Source organism: Equus przewalskii, chromosome 21 (assembly GCF_037783145.1).
Source record: "Equus przewalskii isolate Varuska chromosome 21, EquPr2, whole genome shotgun sequence".
Lineage (NCBI taxonomy): Eukaryota > Metazoa > Chordata > Mammalia > Perissodactyla > Equidae > Equus > Equus przewalskii.
Window position 1 is genome coordinate 37,399,513 of NC_091851.1, and position 21,687 is coordinate 37,421,199.

Consider the following 21,687-nt stretch of genomic DNA (forward strand, 5'->3'; position numbering starts at 1 on the left):
TGAGAAAGGTGAAGAGAAGTGCATAGAAGGTGAATCAGATTGAGCCTCTGCTGTCCATTGTCTGGAATAAGGGTTCTCACTTGGGATGACTGGATGGACTTCAGGAGGCTGATGAGGCCCCTGTAATTATATTAAAAATTTTGTGTTTGTGTGCTTAGGAGAGGGTTTTTGTGTGTGTGTGTTTTTTTTTTTTTTTTTTTTTTGAGGAAGATTAGCCCTGAGCGAACATCTGCAAATCCTCCTCTTTTTGCTGAGGAAGCCTGGCCCTGAGCTAACATCAGTGCTCATCTTCCTCTACTTTATACGTGGGATGCCTACCACAGCGTGGCTTGCCAAGCGGTGCATGGGTCCACACCCGGGATCCGAACCGGCAAATCCCGGGCCGCCAATGCGGAACGTGCAAGCTTAACCTCTGCGTCACCAGACCGGCTCCCGGCTTTTTGTGTTTATGAGGGGTATCCTTCCATTATGATCTGTAGGTAAAGAAACATTGGCCTAGGAACCAACATTCAATAAAGTGGTAGGTGTTCTTCCTTCACAAAACTCTGCATCTGAAGCCAGGACATGAACCTCAGCACCATCACAACCACCACTAAAAGACATCCAAGGCTATAATAAATTTATTTTGTTTTTTATGTTTTCTTTTTGAGGAAGATTAGCCCTGAGCTAACATCTACCGCCAATCCTCCTCTTTTTGCTGAGGAAGAGTGGCCCTGAGCTAACATCTGTGCCCATCTTCCTCTAGTTTATATGTGGGACGCCTGCCACAGCATGGCTTGATGAGCAGTGCCATGTCTGCACCGGGGATCCGAACCGGTGAACCCCGGGCCGCCAAAGCAGAACGTACAAACTTAACCACTGCGCCACCCGGCCAGCCCCCAAGACTATAATAAATTTTTAAAAAAGGAAAGAAACAAGTGTTGGTGAGGAGGTGGACAGATTGGAACCCTCATAAGTTACTGGTGGAAATGTAAAATTGTGCAGCCATTATGGAAAACAGTTTGGTGGTTCCTTGAAAAGCTAAACATAGAATTATCATATGACCCAGCAATTTCACCCCTAGGTATACACGCCAAAGAATCGGAAACAGGGACTCAAACAGATCCTTGTACACCAGTGTTCACCGCAGCATTATTCACAATAGCCCAAAGGTGAAAACCACCAAATGTCCATCAACAGAGGAATGGGTAAACAAAATGTGGTACATATGCACAACAGAAAATTATTCAGCCGTAATGAAGTTCTGATACATGCTACAACATGGATGAACCTTGACAACATGTGTTAAGTATAAAAAGCCAGCCATGGGCAGGCTGGTGGCGTTAGTGGTTAAGTTTGTGCGCTCTGCTTCCCCAGCCTGGGGTTTGCCGGTTCAGATTCTGGGAACAGACCTACACACTGCTCATCAATGCCATGCTGAGGCAGTGTCCCACATAAAAGAAGTAGAAGGACTTACAACTAGGATATACAATTATGTACTGGGGCTTTGGGTAGGAAAAAAAGAAACAAACCAGACACAAAAGGACAAATATTGTATAATTTAGCTTATATGAAATATCTAGAACAGGAAAATTCATAGAAACAGAAGGTAGATTACAGGTTACCAAGAACTGGGGAGAGAGAGAATGAGGAGTTATAGCTTAATGGTTCCAGAGGTTCTGTTCCAGCTCACGAAAAAGTTTTGGAGACACACAGTAGCCATGGTTGCACAACATTGTGAATGTAATTAATGCCACTGAATTATACACTTAAAAAGGTTAAAATTGCAAAAAAAACAAAAAGACAATTGAGCCTACGTTTGTGTTACAACTACAACTCTATTGCAAATAGAAAGTGTTGCTATGGAAGGCGCAAACAGCTATGAGGGAGGATGGGTAGTCCAGGGAGAGTTCACGTAGGAGGTGGTGATTAGGGAAAGTTGCCTAGAGGTGGTAATCATGAGCTGGGTTTTGGAGTAAGATTTCCCCCAAAACAGAAAGGAGAGGAAAAGTTCCCAGTAAGCTCTGAGACCTATTTTCCTAAGGACCGTGGAGCCACTGCCTAGGTTATCATCTTGGCTCTGTTACTAACTGGCTGTGTGACCTGGGGACCTCTCTGTGCCTCAGTCTCCTCCTCTGTGAAATTGTAATAGTAATCGTACTTCCTGCTAGGGCTGCTGTGAGGATTAAATTAGTTAACACATGTACAAGTGTATTTAGATCAGGACTTGGCACATAGTAAATGTTATGTGTTAGCTATTCTTGTTTTTAATATTTTTCTTTTTTATGAAAATAAATGTTTTTTGTGGAAAAAAATCTAAGAAGAAAATAAAAATCACTCAAAATTCTACCACCCAAGAGACAATCACGGCGCACGGTTTATTGCATCTTGTTCCACAATTTTTTGTGCATAAACACACACAGTTTATCCACGCACCTCTTGAGACTTTCTCCCTCGAACCTCGCACACCCCAGCGCTCGCACTGTCCTCTGAGCCCCAAGATAATGACGTTTACTTAAGACAAAGCCCCGCCCCTTGATCTCGGACAGTGAAACCACGCCCCCGACTGCCGCGCGCGCGCTCTAAGGTTCGGCGGAGCGTGCACGGCAGGGGCTCTCTCAAAACGGAAGTGACGTATGACGCATGCGCAGTGACGACGAGGAGGTCTCGGGAAACTAAGGGCCGGCCCCGGCACCGTGCTCGTTTCCGGAAGTGGCCGCTGCGGCAGCATGCTGGAGGAGCTGGGTTTGATCCCGACCATAGGCGAGGATGACGAGGTGGCGGTGGAGCCCGAGTCTGACTCCGGAGAAGAAGAGGAGGAGGTATGAGCCGATCGGGGGTGGGGTGGGGTGGGGTGGGGTGGGGTGGGGTGAGGGGGCGCGGCGGCGGGCGGTCAAGTCTCCTTGACTGCTTCCCTTCCCCGTGATTCCTCAGGTCCCTGCTCCCAGATCCTCAGCGTCCCCTGCCAGGCCGGCAGGTCTCCCTGGAAGGGTCTCACCGGGACCCCAAGATCTTCCTCAGTTTGTTCCCCACTAGCTTTTCTTCACCTCCGCTCCTGTGCCGGTGACATTCCGTGTCGCTTTAGTGAACTCAATACCCATTCGGTGAACTGGTGTTTGATCTGGGTCTTGTGTAATAGAGATCCAGAGGTGAAGCCCGTCCTGGTTCCGGCTCAAGGAGCCATGGGTATCCATTCGTTCCTTAAGCCGGTATTTATTGAATACTTAAATTGCTACACCTAAGCATTTGGGAGACGGCAGTGAACAAGATGGGCAAGGACAGCACTCTCCTGAAGCTTATGTTGGGGGGAGGTTACAGACATTAAGCGCTATGGCGATTAAAAAGGGTGATGAAAAAGATGCCCACCCTTCAAAGATCCAGCCTGCGGAGTTTCCCCTCTGCGGCTTCCTCTGCCTACCGACACCTCCGTTTGGGTGTCCCATGGCCTCTGCAAATTCACCTTCTCCAAAGCTGAACTCTGGTCTCCCTTACCCTCTTAACCTGCTCCGTCTGGAGCCAGAAACACTGGGGTCGTCCTTGACAGCTGCTCCCTCCTATGTTCTGCAGGCTAGCTCAGGAATCTCTCTGAAGCTTCTCCCGCTCTCTCCATCCACACTGCTCCCCCTCTAGACCAGGCCTCTGCCATCTTGTGCCTGGATACCCACAATTCTAACATATCTGGTCACCTGCTGTTTCTCTTGCCCGCTTCCTCTAGTGCATTCTCCACTTAGCAGCCAGAATGATCTTTTCATTTCTTCATGGAAAACTATCATAAAAAAGGACTGAAGCAAATATGGCAAATGATAATGCAAAACTTCAGGTGTGAAGTGCTATACAACTATTGATAGTTATACTAGGTACCTGAGAAAAGATGTATGATCATTACTAATAATGAAGTTTAGCATCAGAGTTCTTGTGAGATTGTTTAACTCAAGTAAGAAGAAAAAGTCAGTACAGCACTTTTTAGTTCTTGGGGTTTTTTCTTCTCAATTTCTTTTTCCGAAGCCATAGTTCAGGCAGTTCTCCTTCCTTTCTAGTTTCCAATGTATGGGTTTTTAAAGTTATCTTTTTTTATTCATTTCTAACTTAATTGAATTGTGGTCGGAGAATAGTCTGTGTAATATTGATTCTTTGAAACTTATTGAAGATTTGCTCGAAGCCTACTGCGTGATCAGTTTTTGCAACTATTCCATGTGTGCTCAGAAAGCATGCACGTTCTCTACTAGTGGGCACAGTGTTCTCTCTGTGTTCATTGGAGTGAGGCTTATTAATTGTGCTGTTCAGATTTTATACTGACTCATTTTTTGTCTGCTTGATCTATCAGTTACTGAGAGAAGTGTGTTACAATCTCCCATGGCGATTGTAGACTGGTCAGTTTCTTGTCATCTGTCAATTTTTGCCTTGTGGGGCCGGCCTGGTAGCGCAGAGGTTAAGTGCGCACATTCCGCTTCACCCTCCTCTTCATTAACCCAATTCTGATTTGCTTAAAGAATTTATCTTGATTTGTGTTCAAGAAATATCCAGTGCTGGCCCAGTGGCGCAGCGGTTAAGTGCGCATGTTCTGCTTTGGCAGCCCGGGGTTCACAGGTTCGGATCCCGGGTGTGGACATGGCACCGCTTAGCAAAAGCCATGCTGTGGTAGGCATCCCACGTATAAAGTAGAGGAAGATGGGCATGGATGTTAGCTCAGGGCCACTCTTCCTCAGCAAAAAGAGGAGGATTGGCAGCAGATGTTAGCTCAGAACTAATCTTCCTCAAAAAAAAAGATGAGGATTGGCAATGAATGTTAGCTCAGGACGAATCTTCCTCAGCAACATAAATAAATAAATAATTTTGCCTTGTATATGTCTGTTGTCTTATTGGGTGCCCTTGTTTCTTTCGTCCTTTTCTAGTGTTCTTTCATCTCAGTCCCATAGTCACCCTGCTTCTCTCTTTTCCCAGGGGCCCATTGTGCTGGGCAGAAAGCAGAAAGCCTTGCAGAAGAACCGCAGTGCTGATTTCAACCCTGACTTCGTTTTCACCGAGAAGGAGGGGATGTATGATGGCAGCTGGGCCATGGCTGACGTCATGAGCCAGCTCAAGAAGAAGGTGAGACTGATAGTGATAGGCGGTTCCAGGCCTTGGGCTGTTAGGGTTGGACAGTCGGTTTTGGGGTCTAGCCCTGACCTTGCTGCCTTTTTCCATCTATTTACATTCAGCAGATAGTGGAACTCCTTTGGAAATACGTGTGTAGTTTTGATGGGGTGGGGAGAGGTGGTCACAAATAACCCACAGTCTTGATTAAAACCAAAGTATAATATGTTGCAAAATGGATTTATTGCAGACTTTAGTTACAAACACGTTCATTGATCTGTAGATGATATTTAAAAGTAGTAGAAATATCTTAATTCCTTCATTATAAAATGTCCATGGAGCTTTTCTGGGAGGAGGAGATGGTGAGCTCAGACTATCTTCAGCGTATGTATTAAGAGAGACCCTTATTTTTTTTTTATTTAAAGATTGGCACCTGGGCTAACAACTGTTGCCAATCTTCCTTTTTTTTTTTTTCCCCTGCTTTATCTCCGCAAACGCCCCCTGTACACAGTTGTATATCTTAGTTGCGTGTCCTTCTTCTAGTTGTGGGATGTGGGACACCGCCTCAACGTGGCCTGATGAGCGGTGCCATGTCCGCGCCCAGGATCTGAACCTTGGGCCGCCGCAGCAGGAGCACGTGAACTTAACCACTCGGTCTCGGAGCCGGCCCCAAGAGAGACCCTTTTTGATTTTGTGGATGTTAAAAAGTGTAAAAAAAGGCTCTTAGTTGGGGCTGGCCTGGTGGCGTAGCAGTTGAGTTTGTGCACTCTGTTTCAGTGGCCTGGGGTTCGCTAGATTGAATCCCAGACACAGACCTATGCACTGCTTATCAAGCTGTGCTGTGGCAGGCATCCCACATATAAAATAGAGAAAGGTGGGCACAATTATTAGCTCAGGTCCAGTCTTTCTCAGCAAAAAAGGATTGGTGGCAGATGTTAGCTCAGGGCTAATCTTCCTCAAAACAAACAAACAAACAAACAAACAAAAAAGTGTTAGAGGAAATCTGATAATACCAGTCCAATGGTTTAGGAATACCACACATTACATATAAATTACTTGACTTAAAAAAATGGACGTAGCTATGTTAAAATGGTCTGTTTTTTAGGTGTCCACTCCTTGTTTTGAATGTTAGAAAGAAACCTTTGTTACATCACTTTATGACAAAGAACAATCTAGCAGACATCCTTAGTAGTGGTCTTTTTGACAGCTAGCCTTGCCCCACAGATACTGTCATTCTCTGTCTCTTGCCAGGGGATCTCATCTGGCATCACTATTGAGGGTCCTTGGTTCCCACACAGCACAGCCAAAGCTGCTGCAAATGTCACTGTCATTTGCTTGTTTGCCAAGATCTCATGCTTTTCTTTGAATCTGGTGATCAAGCTAGAAGATGCATGAAACTTATTTCCATTTCGTGCACTTCAAAGAGCAATATTGCCTGCTCAGAGCAGTTTAATCCAGGCTGCTGGCCCTTGTTCTGATTGAAATAAAACAGCGTTTCCTTTTCAAGGTCATCTTGAGAGGATTTCTTTCTTCTTTATTTTCATATGGACCCCATGTAATTAAAGACTTGGTTTCATAAAGCTTACAGTCTGGCAGGGTAGAAAATAAGTAGACAGATGGTGACAGTTAATTGTAGTTGTGGTAAGTGCCATAGCAGTCCAGGGTGCTTTGAGCATGCATAAAGGGGGCCTGCCATTTCTAAAGTTTTAGCAATATCCAGCATTACCTGAATTTGCTTGGATTTCAACATTTTAATTAATAGGCTAAATTATGTGTGATAGGCAAGGGGAAGAGTCTTTCCAAGTAGCATTCAGATACAATGTGACATCTCTTGGTGATTGTATCATTCTGAATAGTAAACACCTTCTAAAATGTGGATGTTCCTATTGGTTCCAGGTAATTTAAAGTTTTTTCATAAGTAGACCATTTATTTAATCTTCTTTTTGCAATGAATAATATATGGATTGATTAATCTGTCCAAGGACAGACAAGCTTTTTGTATATTAGCATCTGAGACCCGACCCGCAGAGGAAGCTTGCTTTGTCTCTTTCCCATGTGTGTATTTCTTTCTCATCTCTTTATTTATATCTGCAGAGGGCAGCCACTACATTAGATGAGAAGATTGAGAAAGTCCGAAAGAAAAGGAAAACAGAGGTGAGAAAGCGAAGCAATTACTTTTCTTTGTAGCGAAGCCCTGAGCTTTACTCTCAGCACCACCCCACTGTTCCTCTTGAGGCCTGAGCTGCAGGGCTGCTGGTGCCGGCAGGCTGTGTGTGTGTTGTAAATATCCACTGGGAGCCCACATAGCGTTCTGCCCAGGCTGGAGGGCATAATGTTGCTCCTAATAGGTTTTGGATTTCCTGAAGTTTGTAGTCGCCTTGCTTTATTATAATTTTTTTCCAGGATAAAGAAGCCAAGTCTGGGAAGTCAGAGATGGAGAAAGAAGCAAAGGAGGGTTCTGAACCTGAGGAGCAGGAAGACCTTGAAGGGGAAGATGAGGCGGGCTCAGAAGATGACGACTCAGAGACCGATTACTCGTCAGCTGATGAGAACATCCTCACCAAAGCAGGTGGATGATGCAACGGCGCTGCCAGAAACAGGGACGGGAAATTGGGCGCTCCTTTGACTTTGTAGCATTTCCTGTGCTCTTCCCTATAGTTAAATTGAAGAGCTCCATGTTGAATTCCTTTCTTTTCGCTTCCCTTTTTCTGGGGATTTTGTTAGGGTTATTGTACTTTGCAGGCAGAGTTTCCTCTTTCGCCCTCTCCAGCCTCACACAGCTGCTGGCAGCTCCATGGTTCAGACTTATTTGGGGTGATAGGTTCCCCCATGTCCCAGATGGGTCCAGCCACCTAGTGGGTGCTCCATACATACTTCTTGCAGAAATGAGTGTTAAGGCATTGTAATGTAGCGTAGTGGTTGAGAGCCTGGTCTCTGGAACTTGCCGAGTTTACTTCCTGTCTGGCCTTCGGTGAGTTCCGTACCTGTACTGCTGCCCAGTGTCCTCGTCTGTGAAATAAGCCTGAGGACAGGTGGTTGTGTGGATTCAGTGAGGCAGCCACATCAAGCGCTTGGGACAGTGCCTAGCAGAGTGCGAGTGCTCAGTAAGTATGAGCCCTGATTACCAGCTGTGTTTTTCTCCATAGATACACTCAAAGTAAAGGAGCAGAAGAAGAAGAAGAAGAAAGGACAGGTGAGCATGGGCTTGGAAAACAGTGTACAGCTTGTTTTTGCAACCTGAAAGGATTCGAAGGTCAGGTAATTTTCTCGGGCCCTTTTCGCTAAATTCTCACTGTCTTTTGCTTTCCTGGTGTAGGAAGCAGGAGGATTTTTTGAAGACGCGTCTCAGTATGATGAAAGCCTCTCGTTCCAGGACATGAACCTGTCCCGCCCTCTTCTGAAGGTAGTAGCTTCTTTTGGCAACCATGGGATTATTGCACTTGCCCCCTAACTGGGCTCCTCGCCCTAACCTGGGCTCTTGGCCTCCCTAAACTCTGTTGTCCACAGAACTGCCAAAGAACCCTGTTTAGCAGGAAGTTCTATCTTGGCCTATAAGGGCCTGTCCCTTCTGGTCCCCTCTGAAGATGTCTCTTAGCACTCATTCTGCTCTGGCCACCCTGGCCTCCTTGCTGGTGCTCAAACAGGTCTGGCATCTTCTTCCTTGGGGCCTTTGCACTTGCTGTTCCCTCTGTCTGGAAGATTCTTTCAGAAACCTGCTTGCGGTGCTCCTTGCCTCTTTCAGGGTTCCACTCAGTTTCCCCTGCTCCATAAGGCCTTCCTGCCACCCCCTCTGTAAATCGTACCATTCCCTTCCACCTGCCCACTCCGCCCCCTTGACTGCTGTATTTTCTCCATAGCGTTTACCTCCATATGATGTGTGTTGGTTTGGGGGCTGTTTTTCTACCCAGTTGTAAGATTCCTGAAGGCAGGGTTTTTATTTCTTTTGTTTACTGCTGTATCCTCAGTGCCTAGAACAAGGACCCTCTCTTCTCCTCAGGCCATTACAGCCATGGGCTTCAAGCAGCCCACCCCAATCCAGAAGGCGTGCATACCTGTGGGTCTGTTGGGGAAGGACATCTGTGCCTGCGCAGCCACTGGGACAGGTAAAAAGGACAGGGAGTTGGGGAGGGGAGAGGAGGTGGAAGGAGGGTGCTCAACCTAGAAACGGCTCTAGGTCGACTTACCAGATGACCACTTTGCTAAATATGCAAATATAAATTTTATATTTATAAATATACAAATTTTAATGCAGTAACACTATATATTCTGTTTAGTAACTTCCCTTTTTAAGAAAAAGATACCCTTATAGGATTAAATAAAGATTACCTTCACCAGACTCACTGTGACTCGTGGCTATCCTAGCAGGGTATCTCTGTGACCCTGACCTTTGTCACTGCCACGATAGGCCCCCATCATAGGAGTAAAGTTTTGTAAAAGGGATGTTCATCACAACATTGTAGATTAGTGCAGTTAATTATATAGTAGAAACAGTCGTGTAATAGAATACTAAGCAACTATTTAAAAGAAGTAAAGAGTATTTAAAGAAATAGGAAAATATGTTTTTTTAAAGGGGGAAGTTACTAAGCAGAATATATAGTGTTATTGCATTAAAATTTATATTTTTATATTTCTGTCCATTTAAAAAAAATTGGTGATATAGATACCATTATGTTAATGTTTATCTCTAGTTGGCTGAATTGTAGGTGATTTTTACTATTTTCATATTTTTTTTATATTTCCCGGATTTTTTACACTGACCATGTGGTTTGAAAACAGAAAAAAGTTTTGTGAAAAATAAGTTGCTTCCTTTCCCCCTGAGCAGATACATAGTTTTCTGTGCTCAGGTGCAAACCTGAACTGTGAAGGGCCTGAAGCGCTCCTCATGGCTTCCTGCTGCCCTTCCCGCCAGGTAAAACTGCGGCTTTTGCCCTGCCGGTCTTGGAGCGTCTGATCTACAAACCCCGCCAGGCTCCAGTAACCCGCGTGCTCGTGCTGGTTCCCACCCGGGAACTGGGCATCCAGGTGCACTCCGTCACCAAGCAGCTGGCCCAGTTCTGCAGCATCACCACCTGCCTGGCTGTGGGTGAGTTTCTGGCTGAGGGCTGCCCGCCTCTGAGGGACCCGGATGCGGTGGAGGACCAGTGTGGCCCAGCATCTGAGGGTGACAGGAAAGCCTTTATATGATCGAACCCACTTAAAAACTGTATGACGTGTATTCATAGTAGATAGTGGGGGCAAGGGGAGAGGGTTTGAATGAGACTTAACCAGCCTTGAAAAATGAAACTTTGAAATTATGGGAAAAAAAATTTTCTTGGTACTTAGCAAATTTAGGATATAATTTCTGCCTCATGTGAATAGTGAGTCAGATTATTTGGGGCAGAATTTTTCTGATGATATATTGTCATTTAACCTTCATTTCACCCTCGCATGCAATGGGCAGTCAAAGGTGATGTACGAAGACATCGATTTTCTCAGCTGCTTCGCTCAATCCCTGGATGTTTGAATCTATTCTGAAGTGCCTTTGTGTCACCGTCTTTTTTGGTTTTCACACTTAGCACGATTGTGATGAAACAATCTGTTTCTCCCAACGTATTGTAAAATCCATGCGAGTGGGGCCTTTGTCAGTCTTATTCTCTGCTCTTTCCTCTGCATCTGATATGAGACCTGGCAGGTGACAGGGCTCAGTCAATACCAGTGACAGAAGTGGCCACCTTGTGGGGCTCTTCTCTTTGCAGGTGGCCTGGACGTGAAGTCTCAAGAAGCCGCTCTTCGGGCAGCGCCTGACATCCTCATTGCCACCCCGGGCCGGCTCATCGATCACCTCCACAACTGCCCTTCCTTCCACCTGAGCAGCATCGAGGTGCTCATCCTGGATGAGGCTGACAGGTACACCTGAAATGGTGGGGCCCCAGGTGCTCTGAGGTCCCAAGGGCCACACCCCTGGACAGGAACCTGCCATCCTGCATTATTTTTCCTGGCTCTCACCATCGCCATTGGTCTGCAGTGCCAATTCAGCTGCTCACGTTTGCTCTCTCCATCCTTAGCCTGGATTACCCTGCTTTCTTTCTCTCTTTCTGTAATGTGATAGTTGGGAGGGAAGGTAGGTCAAATTCTGGCTCTGCCACTTCCTGCTATTTGGAAACGTTATTTAGATTCTCAAGGCAAAACCTTTCCTTGCTTGTAAGTGGGGGATAAGACTAGTACCCACCTCACAGTGTTGAGGATTCAAGGAGTAACATCGGTGAAGTGCTGGTGCATAGTGAGGGTTCAGCAAACAGCCTCTGTTACTGGGGTAGGGGACTCCTCCTCTCCTTCCTTCCATCCCTCCTCTCTCTCTCTCTCCCTCTCTCTCTTCCTTTCTCTCACACATATCCCATCTGCTCACCTCTTTCCTTCATGACTGATCACAATAAACTCAACCAATAATGGATGTGGGAGGAGAGAAAGGAGGCCGCAAATAACCCCAAAACCTGTTGAAATTTACTCTCCAGTTGAAGCATCTCAAAACTAAGCAGGTCCTTAACCAGGCTTCTGATCCCATCTGCCCCTGCCTCTCTCTCCCCATCTCCGTGAAAGGCGATTCTGTGCTTCCAGTTGTTCAGGCCAAAGTTCTCAGCGTCATCCTTCTCTCTTTTTTTTCACACCCCTGGTACAAGGCCTCCGCTGGTAAATGCTGTCGACACTTCCCCACCTTGGGGCTTCTGTGCTTCCCTCAGCTTGGAATGACCTCTTGTACTTCCTCTGGTTTCTGCTCCAGTTGTCACTTATCTAAGGGGTGTTTGCCAGCCACTCTCTTTAACAGCTCCTGCCCTCCTCCCACATCCCCGCCTCATCCCTCCCTCCCTGCCTTTCGTTCTCTGAGGTGCTGCACGTCTCTGACTTCCCACATTGTTAGCTGAAGGCTCACGTGGTGGTTGTGTTCCTCCTTTCCTCTGGAACATCACCTTCATGCAGGGCCGGCTTTGTGTTGCTTGCTGCCACATCTCATTGTCCACGGGCATGTCTAGTATCTAGCAAGTGCTCATTAAGTATTTGTTGAATAACCGATTAGCTCCCCCAGTGCAAACAAACCATTCTTGCGGCCTGGAGGAGGTGATGGAGCTTGTTCTAAAAGCCAAGGGAACGTGATGTGATTTAGATTTTAAAGGGGAAGGGAATTGTATTCTTCAAAAATGTCAGTGTCTCAAAAGACCAAGAAAGGCTGTGGAAGTTTCAGATTAAGGAGTCCAAGGAGACACAATAATGTGATATCTGATCCTCAACTGGAGGGAGAAATACTCTAAAGGGTTGGGGCAGTTGAAAAAACTGGAGTCAGAGTAATCTCACAGATTAATATTATCTACGAAGAGAAAACGGTCCCTTTGCAGTGGAGGGAGCTGGCAGACAGACACCACTTCAACCAAGTGATCAAACTCACACCAGTGGTACCGGAACAAACTGACCATCCGTCTCCTGATGGAGCAAGAGCGATGTGCACAGCCGCGCCTCTGCACGTTCTCCCAGTGATGACAGATGAATCCGGTCCCTGGGAAATAGACAAATGCAGAGTGTGAAAAAGGGTGAGGGGACTTTTCTAGACTAAAGGAGATTATAGAGACATGACAACCAAATGCAATATAGGAACTTTCCTTCCTGGACTGAAAAAACAAAAGACAGCTGTAAAATGACATTTTTGGGACAGTTGGGGAAATCTGAATATGAGCTGTACTTTAGATATTATTCAAACACTTAAGTTTCTTGGGTGTGATAATGATATTGTGGTTATGTAGGAGAAGGTCATTGTTCTTAGGGGATGTGTGCTGAGATGTTTAGGGCTAAGGTGTTGTGATGTCTGTAACTATTCTTCAGAAAAAAGATAAAGCAAATGTGACAAAATGATAATTCTTGGTGAATCTTGATGGGTCAAATAACAATAGTAGTGATAAAATAAGTAAATAAATGATCCTGAAACATACTAATGACAACAACCAAACATTGCCTGTCTGATGTTTTCTGTCTCACTGTGACAGACGGCAGCTCAGTCCATTTCTTTTGATTCCTTCCCTTCCTTGCTTACCAGGATGCTGGACGAGTACTTTGAGGAGCAGATGAAGGAGATCATCCGAATGTGTTCCCACCACCGCCAGACCATGCTCTTCTCAGCCACCATGACGGACGAGGTGAGCCGCAGAGGTTCTCCGTGGCGGGGTGAATGGAGGGGTAGTGCATGGGACCCGGGCTGGGCTGGAGGGGGTGGCCTGGGGTGAGCACAGGCATGCCTCGCTCACTGCCTCCTGGCAGGCTGGTGAACATCCCTGTCTTTGTGCCTGGCAGGTGAAAGATCTGGCTTCTGTCTCCTTGAAGAATCCCGTCCGGATATTTGTGAACAGCAACACGGACGTGGCCCCCTTCCTGCGGCAGGAGTTCATTCGGATCCGGCCAAATCGGGAAGGAGACCGGGAAGCCATCGTAGCAGGTGAAAGCCCGGGGTGGGACCGGGCAGAGTAGGGTGGTCAGCTTCCTTGTGGGTTCCATGCTGAAGTGCTTGGGTTGTACCCCGGTATGTCCTCCATCCAGTCTCCCCTAACGCAGTGTGTGGTACTGCCGTTCGTCCACTCCTTCACTCTCGCCATCAGTCATTCCTCCCTTTCTGTATTGCCTCACCTCACTCCCACCATCCAGGCCTCTTTATGTGCTGCTGAACTCCCAGCCACTTCCCCCCAACTATCCTTCTGGCCCTTAGTCTAGGCCACTGCTGTCTGTGGCCTGAGTTGTTGCAGCAGCCTCTTACTTGGCTGTCATTCTTCCACCCTTGTCCCCTGGTAATCCATTCTCCACAGTGCAGATCATTTAAAATGCTCAGCTGTGAACGAGCATTCACTCCTGTTACTTCCCTACTTAAAGCTCTCTGGTGTCTTCCATTGTTCTTAGACTAAAATCCACACTCCCTAGCAAGTCCTGTAAGACCCTTCAGGACCTGGCCCTGCCCTCTTCAGTCCCAGCCTTGGTGCTTTCGCTCATGGCGCTGTAGCCACCCTTGCCTGCTTTTACTCTCTCAAGCCCACCAAGCTCGTCCTGCCTCAGGGCCTTTATGTTTGCTCTTTCCTCTGCCTGGAATCTTCCCCCAAATCTTGTGGATGAGCCTGCCTTGTCATTCAGCCTAATGTCACCCCTTCAGTGAGGCCAGCCTCGAAGCTGCCTCCCTGTCCTCCCTTTACTCTCACCGCATTAATCACCCTTGCAAACTGGGAATTGGCTTCTCTGCCTCTGCCGTGGAACATGAGCTCCACGAGGCCAGGACCTCGCCTGTCTCCCCCAGTGCCAGGCACAGCAGCCACTTTGCAGGCGAGGAAGGAGCAGGTGTTGGAGGTGGCTGCTGACTCAGTCCTCTCTCCCTGCCAGCTCTTTTGACAAGAACCTTCACTGACCACGTGATGCTCTTCACCCAGACCAAGAAGCAGGCCCACCGCATGCACATCCTCCTGGGGCTCATGGGGCTGCAGGTGGGCGAGCTCCACGGCAACCTGTCACAGACGCAGCGGCTGGAGGCCCTCCGGTAAAGGTCAGGGGGCTGAGGCTCCCACCCATCCTTCAGAGAGGGCTCTCCTCATGTGAAAGAGGGAAAATACCACTCAGAAGTTATGTTAGAGCAACAGCAGAGGACACAGATAGTACAGATCCCCACTTTAAAAATTTTAGTCTAGGGGCCGGCCTGGTGGTGGAGTGGTTAAGTTCGTGTGCTCCGCTTTGGCGGCCTGGGGTTCACAGGTTTGGATCCTGGGTGCGGACCTAGTACCACTTGTCAAGCCATGCTGTGGCAGCGTCCCACATAAAATAGAGGAAGATTGGCACAGATATTAGCTCAGCGACAATTTTCCTCAAGCAAAAAGACAAGGTTGGCAACAGATGTTAGCTCAGGGCCAGTCTTCCTCACCCACACACATACAGTTATAGTCTGACCACTGTAAGGTCATGTCTTAGATACATTCAGAACTCTGACTTTGTAGGCTTCTGGAAGATGATACTCGTGCACTAGGACTTGAGTGGGAGCTGCTGAGTGGGGCCACAGCAGGCACTTCTCACTTGGGAAGACCCAGCATACATTCCGTTCTCTACAGCTTTTCCAGAGTAGTCTCAACATACCTGGGTCTGATAGAACGAGATTTGGAATCAAACCAGCTGCCATTCCTTGAGCGTTCACTTTGCTAGTCCCTGTGTTTTCCATGTGACTTCTTGTTTAATTCTCAGAATAGAGTCAACCTGGTAGGGTTCCTCCTTCAAGACTCTCCACCTCTCCCAGGTTGTCATAGGCAGCTGAGAGTTGATTTTTAAAGAAAGGCTGTTTTGAATGCTGAGACATTTGCATGTGCTACTTTCTATAGTCCAGCTCTGTGGTTCCCAAACTTTCATATTTATAGGAATTGCTGCTTCAGGTGGTGTACACAAAACTGCGTTTGCTCTACGTTATGGGATGTTTAAAGGGGCGTGTAAGTGGCAGATGGCTGACTTTTAGGATCTGTCCCCACTCTGATAGTCTGTACCGTGCTGCTTGAGTCCAAAAGGATTTGTGTTCCGTCTGCTGGCTCAGGCTTTTGCAGAGCATTATTGGCGTCGGGCATCCAGATAAACATCTATTTGTGGCTATTTCCAGGCGCTTTAAGGATGAACAGATTGACATCCTTGTGGCCACAGATGTGGCAGCCCGTGGACTTGACATCGAGGGAGTCAAAACGGTAACAGGCCCCATCTTCCTTGAACCTTTGGTGGCAGTCGTTTTGCCTCCTTGTGTCCCCATTTCCCCAACTCCCAGGTCTGACTCGTGCTTAACTTTGACCTTCCAGGTAATCAACTTCACAATGCCCAACACCATCAAGCATTATGTCCACCGGGTAGGGCGAACAGCGCGTGCCGGCCGGGCTGGGCGCTCGGTCTCTCTGGTGGGAGAAGAGGAGCGGAAGATGCTGAAGGAGATCGTGAAGACCGCCAAGGCCCCTGTGAAGGCCCGGATACTTCCTCAAGGTGAGCCGGCACCGCTGCAGCTGTGCAGGGTGGGGGGTGGGGCATGGTCTTTCATCAGATCCTTTGGGATGGGGCAGGGGGCAGAGGGTCAAGAGAGCAGGTGCTTTGTACTCAGGAGCCAGATTTGAATCCAAGCTCAGCCGCTTCCTTGCTGAGTGACCCTGGGCAGGTCTGTCCTCATCTGGGCTTCAGTCTCTCTGTGTGTGAAAGGGAATAATGATAGACTTGTGCCCCAAGTGCCCCAGTCATAGGGATTTTCCAGCCTTTGGGGAAGAGAAGGCCTCTTCTTGGGGCAGAATTCCCATTAGCCACTACTGCTTCCTCTCGGTGGGGGGCAGAACGTGGGGAGGAAGTCAGCACTCATTCTTTTTGGATATCTTTCATTCTTTTTGTTCTTCTCATCCATAGGGGTCATATAAAGCACATCCTTTTTTAAAATTACAAAAGTAATACGTATTCTGGGGCCAGCCCCATGGCCGAGTGATTAAGTTCACGTGCTCCACTTCAGGGGCCCAGGGTTTTGCCATTTTGGATCCTGGGCTCAGACATCGCACCACTCATGGGGCCGTGCTGAGGCGGCATCCCACATAGCACAACCAGGGGGACCTACAACTAGAATATACAACTATGTACTGGGGGGCTTTGGGGAGAAGAAGGAAAAAAAAAGATTGGCAACAATGTTAACTCAGGTGCCAATCTTAAAAAAAAAATGTATTCAATGTTGGAAGTTAGTAAATAAAAATAAGTGCAAAACTGTAATTGTATGTGAAAGAACTCACCACTCTTAGCATTTAGGTGCATATCCTTTCAGACCTTTTTTCCATTTGTATGTGTGTTTTTCTTTCATTTAATTCATTCAGTCAGCAAACAGTTATTACGTATTGCTGTGTGCTGGTGCTGTTTATTCTGTTCTAGGTATTGGGGATACTGCAAGAAACAAACTAGCTGATAGACTGGTGGGAAAGAGACACAATAAATGAGCTAATAGTAGACGTGATCAAGAACAATAGGAGGAGAGGTACTTACTTTAGAAAAGTTCTTCAGGAAAGGCCTCTGAACAGATGGCGTTTGAGTTGAGTCCTGCATGATAAGAATGAGGCAGCCATGAGCCCTCTGGAGACAGAGTTTGCCAAGCAGAGAAAAGCAGGGCAAAGCCTCTGAGGCGGGAACAAACTTGGTGTGCAAGTAGAAGAGTAGGAAGGCCAGAGGGCCTGGGGCATGGTGAGCAAGGGGGAGGGAGAAGGTCAGAGAGGTGGGCAGGGGCCACGCTTAGGAGTTTGGAATTTATTCCAGTAGCAACAGGAAGCCTTTGAGGGGGGGTGTTAAGCAGACAAGTCACACATAAAAACTCAATTTTTTACATCGCTAAATACACATCTACATTATTTTCATCAGCTGCACAGTATTCATCTTTATTTTAGTCTTTTTTGTTCTCTTCCCTTGAGATGTCATCCTCAAATTCCGGGACAAGATTGAGAAAATGGAGAAAGATGTGTATGCAGTTCTGCAACTGGAAGCTGAGGAAAAAGAGATGCAACAGTCAGAAGCCCAGGTGAGGCTGTGAGGAGGGTTCTGGTCCACAGCGCTGCTCAGTAAGCAGACTGTAGCGGCCCTGCTGCCTCTGCCCTTCTGAAGTATTGTGTCTGCCACACATATCATCAGAGCCCCAAGCATTTGCAGGCTGTGGTTTCCTACAGCTGCCACGTTATGTATTATCTGATGTACATTTCATGACAGGCATCCTTCTGCCGTCCCCACAGATCAACACAGCAAAGCGGCTCCTAGAGAAGGGCAAGGAGGGACCAAACCATGAGCCTGAGAGGAGCTGGTTCCAGACCAAAGAAGAGAGGAAGAAGGAAAAAAGTATGTCTGGAAGGTTCCTCAAAAAGCTAAACAGACTTACCATAGGACCCAGCAATTCCACTCCTAGGTCTATACCCAAAAGAATTGAAAACAGGGACTCAAATGGATACTTGTACACCAGTGTTCACTGAAACATTATTCACAATAGCTAAAGGGTGGAAACAACCCATGTCCATCATCAGATGAATGGATCCACAAAATGTGGTGTGTACATACGATGGAATGTTATCCAGCCATAATGACATTCTGATACATGCTAAGTGAAGTAATCCAAACACAAAAGGACAGATATTTATGATTCCACATATATGAGCTACCTAGATAGGTAAATTCATAGACAGAAAGTAGAGCCATTACCAGGGTTTGGGGGAGACAGTTACTACTTAATGGTTGCAGAACTTCTGTTTGGGATGATGAAAAGTTTGAAAAGAAACAGACAATGGTGATGGTTGTACAGTATTGTGAATGTAATTAATGCTACTGAATTGTACACTTAAGAATGGGTAAAATGGCGCATTTTATTTTTTATATATATATTTTTTTGTTTTTTTAAAGATTGGTACCTCAGCTAACAATCTGTTGCCAATCTTTTTTTTCTTTTTAATTCTTCTCCCCAAAACCCCTCAGTACATAGTTGTATATTCTAGGTGTAGGTCCTTGTGGTTGTGCTATGTGGAACGCCATCTGAGCCTGGCCTGACGAGCAGTGCCATGTCCACCCCCAGGATCTGAACAGGCGAAACCCTGGGCCGCTGAAGCAGAGCGCATGAACTTAACTGCTCGGCCATGGGGCCGGCTCCAATGATATATATTTTGCAACAATTAAAAAATAGTAAGTCAGGAAGATATTTATGTATATCCCCCTCCTCCCCCCTTTTTTTTTTTTTTTAAAGATTGGCACCTGAGCTAACATCTATTGCCAGTCTTCTTTTTTTTTTCCTTCTCCCCAAAGCCCCCCAGTACATAGTTGTATGTTCTAGTTGTGGGTCCTTCTGGGTCCACGGGGTTGGCCCCCCACTCCCTTTTTTTAAACACAAATGAATTCACATTGTTCTATACTTTGCTTTCTTCAATTAATTTTATAGCTTGGAGATCATTTTGTATAGGCACATATAGCCACCTTTTCTTCCCCCCATTTTTTTTAATGGCTGCATGGTCTTCTATCATATGGGTAGCTTATCATTTATTTAATTAGTCCCCCATTGAGGGACACTGAGGTTGTTTCCTATCTTTTGCTATTATAAACAAGTGATGTGGTGAATAACTTTATACAGAAGCCCTTTCACAATTAAGCAAGTATATTTGATTTGCAGAATAAATTCCTAAAAGTGGAATTATAGGTCAGAGGGTGTGTGTGTTTCTTATTTTGTTAGGGATTGCAAATTTACCCTCCAAAGAGGTTGTACCAGCAATTTAAGAAATGCTGCCTGTATTTGATGGGACAAAAAATCAGGGTGTATGTATGTTAAGTTTCTATGTTAAAAAGAGAGTTATAACTGTATTGTGGGAAGGTGTGGGGGAGTGCAAAACTAAATTCTCATCTTTCATAAAAGGAGGTAGATAGATAATGAATGTCTCAAATTGATTAATCGAGAAGTAGTACAAGCAAGCATGTTATTTAGGGAGATAAAGGTGACCACCAGAAGAAGTGATCACTGCTTCTCGTTTTAAGTCCATATGTGCCAGTTTAAAACATGTGCACTTCTTATTGTAAGTTTAAAAAAAGATAGAAGACAGTACCTGAAATCTCATGCTCTCTTCTCATCCCAGTTGCCAAGGCTCTGCAGGAGTTTGACTTGGCCTTAAGAGGAAAGAAGAAAAGGAAGAAGTTTGTGAAGGATGCCAAGAAAAAGGGGGAGATGACAGTGAGTAGGCTTCCTTTTGGAGTTGGGTCCCAGCCTGGAGGGTGGGTGAGGGCTGCCTGGTCTGTTCCACACTCACATGCCATCCTTCTCCCAGGCAGAGGAAAGGTCCCAGTTCGAAATCCTCAAGGCACAGATGTTTGCTGAGCGGCTGGCCAAGAGGAATCGCAGAGCCAAGCGGGCGCGAGCAATGCCTGAGGAGGAGCCATCGAGAGGCCCTGGTAGGCAGATGGGGAGCCTGTAGAAACTGGTAGGAAGGTTCTCCCTCAAACCTGTGCTTGTCGTCAGGGAGAAAATTGGAGGGATGATGATAAGAGCATGTTTCTGAGTAATGAGTATGTACCAGTGTGTACAGCTGTCCTTTTATTGGCTGTAAGTGGTGAAGTGGCTCCCGTGGTTGGTGGGGAAGAGCTAGGAGTTGAACCCAGGCCTTTCTGACTCTGGAGCTAAGTCCTTACCATCTGCTACTTGGAGGAGCACGTCAGGGTAGAACAGAGCCAAGATGGTCTTCAGCGCATTTCACGTGTAAGTGGCCCCTTTCACTTTTGGACTCTGTAAGCACCCTTTGGAGTGGTTCTTTACACCTGGTACCTCTGATTCCTTATCCCTTTTCTGCCGAGATCAGATATCTTGTCTCCATGTCAATAAGTCATCAGGGCAGAGCAGCCACTGAACTTGGAACCATTAACCTGAGCTTAAGGGGATTTAGGAGCTTGGGCCAAATAGGACATGTGTAACCCATTCTCTCTGCACAGCCAAGAAGCAAAAACAGGTGAAGAGATCTGTATTTGATGAAGAACTTACCAACACGAGCAAGAAGGCCCTGAAACAGTATCGAGCTGGGTAGGGTTTTTAAGTCATCATCATTTTTGATGAAAGCTGTGAATCTTCTCCCTCCTTCCTTACTCCCAATTCTCTCACATACCTATAGCTTTATAATACATAATTTCAGGGACTCCTGTCGCCCACCTCCCCCCCCCCCGCCCAGCCCATGTGTGGAGCCCAGAATGAGAACAGGAAAAAAAAGATGTTAAGGCCCTCCTGCCTTAGAGGTGAAATAACCCATTTTAGGTTCAGAAATAGAGCTTTCTTTCAGGAGAGTGATAGAACCCAAAACAAAGGACCCTAGTTTGCTCTTGGGAATATGTGTCTCCCTAACATCCCCTGGGCCGGGGTTGGGGTGGGGACAGACTAAGCTTCCCAAGTAGTCTTATGATGTACACAAGAAGGAAGAGCCTCTTCCTGTCTTATTTTAAAGCTGGGCCCTGACTTCCACAAACCCCTATTATCAGGTGGCAACAGACACAGGCTTAGAACCTCCGGCCCTGAAAATGATGCATCCATGCTGCTGCTGCTTTGTGTAGGAGCTGGGGGGTGAGTGGGGGGTGAGACATTGCCCGTTTGTCCAACAGCTTGCCATGTCAGCATCTCATCTTCTGTCACCTACAGCCCCTCCTTTGAAGAAAGGAAACAGTTGGGCTTGCCCCGCGAGAGAAGAGGCAGTAACTTTAAATCTAAATCCAGGTAATGTTTACAGTTTGGAGGGCCAGAGGTTTTCACTGGGATTGAAAAGAAACTTCGTGGGAAAGGAGCTCCTCCTGCCTCTTTCTGGTCTTAGGGTTGGTCTTTACTTAATGTCTTAATAGGTACAAGAGGAGGAAGTAGCCGTGGTGGCCCGAAGAAGTTCATGGTGTGGCCCTTAGATCCCTTCCTTGTGAGAAGTCGTCCTGGCTTAGTCTGTCTTTTCTCTATTTGTCAAAAAAATTGTTTAAAACTCTGACAAGTCTGTGTCATTTGTACATTAAGAAAAACTAAAAATTTGGGGGTGGTGGTCTTATATAGCTATTTCCTAAGTGTCCCTGTCAGTCAGCCAAGGCTCCCTTCTTGCTGATTAGCTTTCAGATAAAGAAGAT

General features: G+C 46.5%; 1 protein-coding gene across 1 annotated transcript; it reads left to right on the forward strand.

Annotated features, from left to right (window-relative positions):
• Positions 1 to 2,599: 2,599 nt before the first annotated feature.
• On the forward strand, positions 2,600 to 21,554 carry DDX27 (DEAD-box helicase 27). The gene is made up of 21 exons (XM_070588528.1): positions 2,600 to 2,801; positions 4,921 to 5,067; positions 7,147 to 7,206; positions 7,456 to 7,621; positions 8,199 to 8,245; positions 8,369 to 8,455; positions 9,050 to 9,155; positions 9,962 to 10,135; positions 10,788 to 10,938; positions 13,112 to 13,211; positions 13,366 to 13,507; positions 14,434 to 14,587; positions 15,683 to 15,764; positions 15,873 to 16,050; positions 17,496 to 17,602; positions 17,811 to 17,913; positions 19,683 to 19,777; positions 19,872 to 19,995; positions 20,530 to 20,617; positions 21,224 to 21,298; positions 21,421 to 21,554. The coding sequence occupies exons 1-21, from the start codon at positions 2,709 to 2,711 to the stop codon at positions 21,437 to 21,439; spliced, it is 2,298 nt and encodes a 765-aa protein (XP_070444629.1). The 5' UTR covers positions 2,600 to 2,708; the 3' UTR covers positions 21,440 to 21,554.
• The last annotated feature ends 133 nt before the right edge of the window (positions 21,555 to 21,687 follow it).

What these genes read in the sequence shown, in the direction of transcription:
- DDX27 (XM_070588528.1), top strand. Translation starts at nt 2,709, where the DNA reads ATGCTGGAGGAGCTGGGTTTGATCCCGACCATAGGCGAGGATGACGAG. An exon ending in GGCCCGGATACTTCCTCAAG is followed by an intron (nt 16,051 to 17,495) that starts GTGAGCCGGCAC and finishes TCTTCCCTTGAG; the next exon opens with ATGTCATCCTCAAATTCCGG. An exon ending in AGAGAGGAAGAAGGAAAAAA is followed by an intron (nt 17,914 to 19,682) that starts GTATGTCTGGAA and finishes TTCTCATCCCAG; the next exon opens with TTGCCAAGGCTCTGCAGGAG.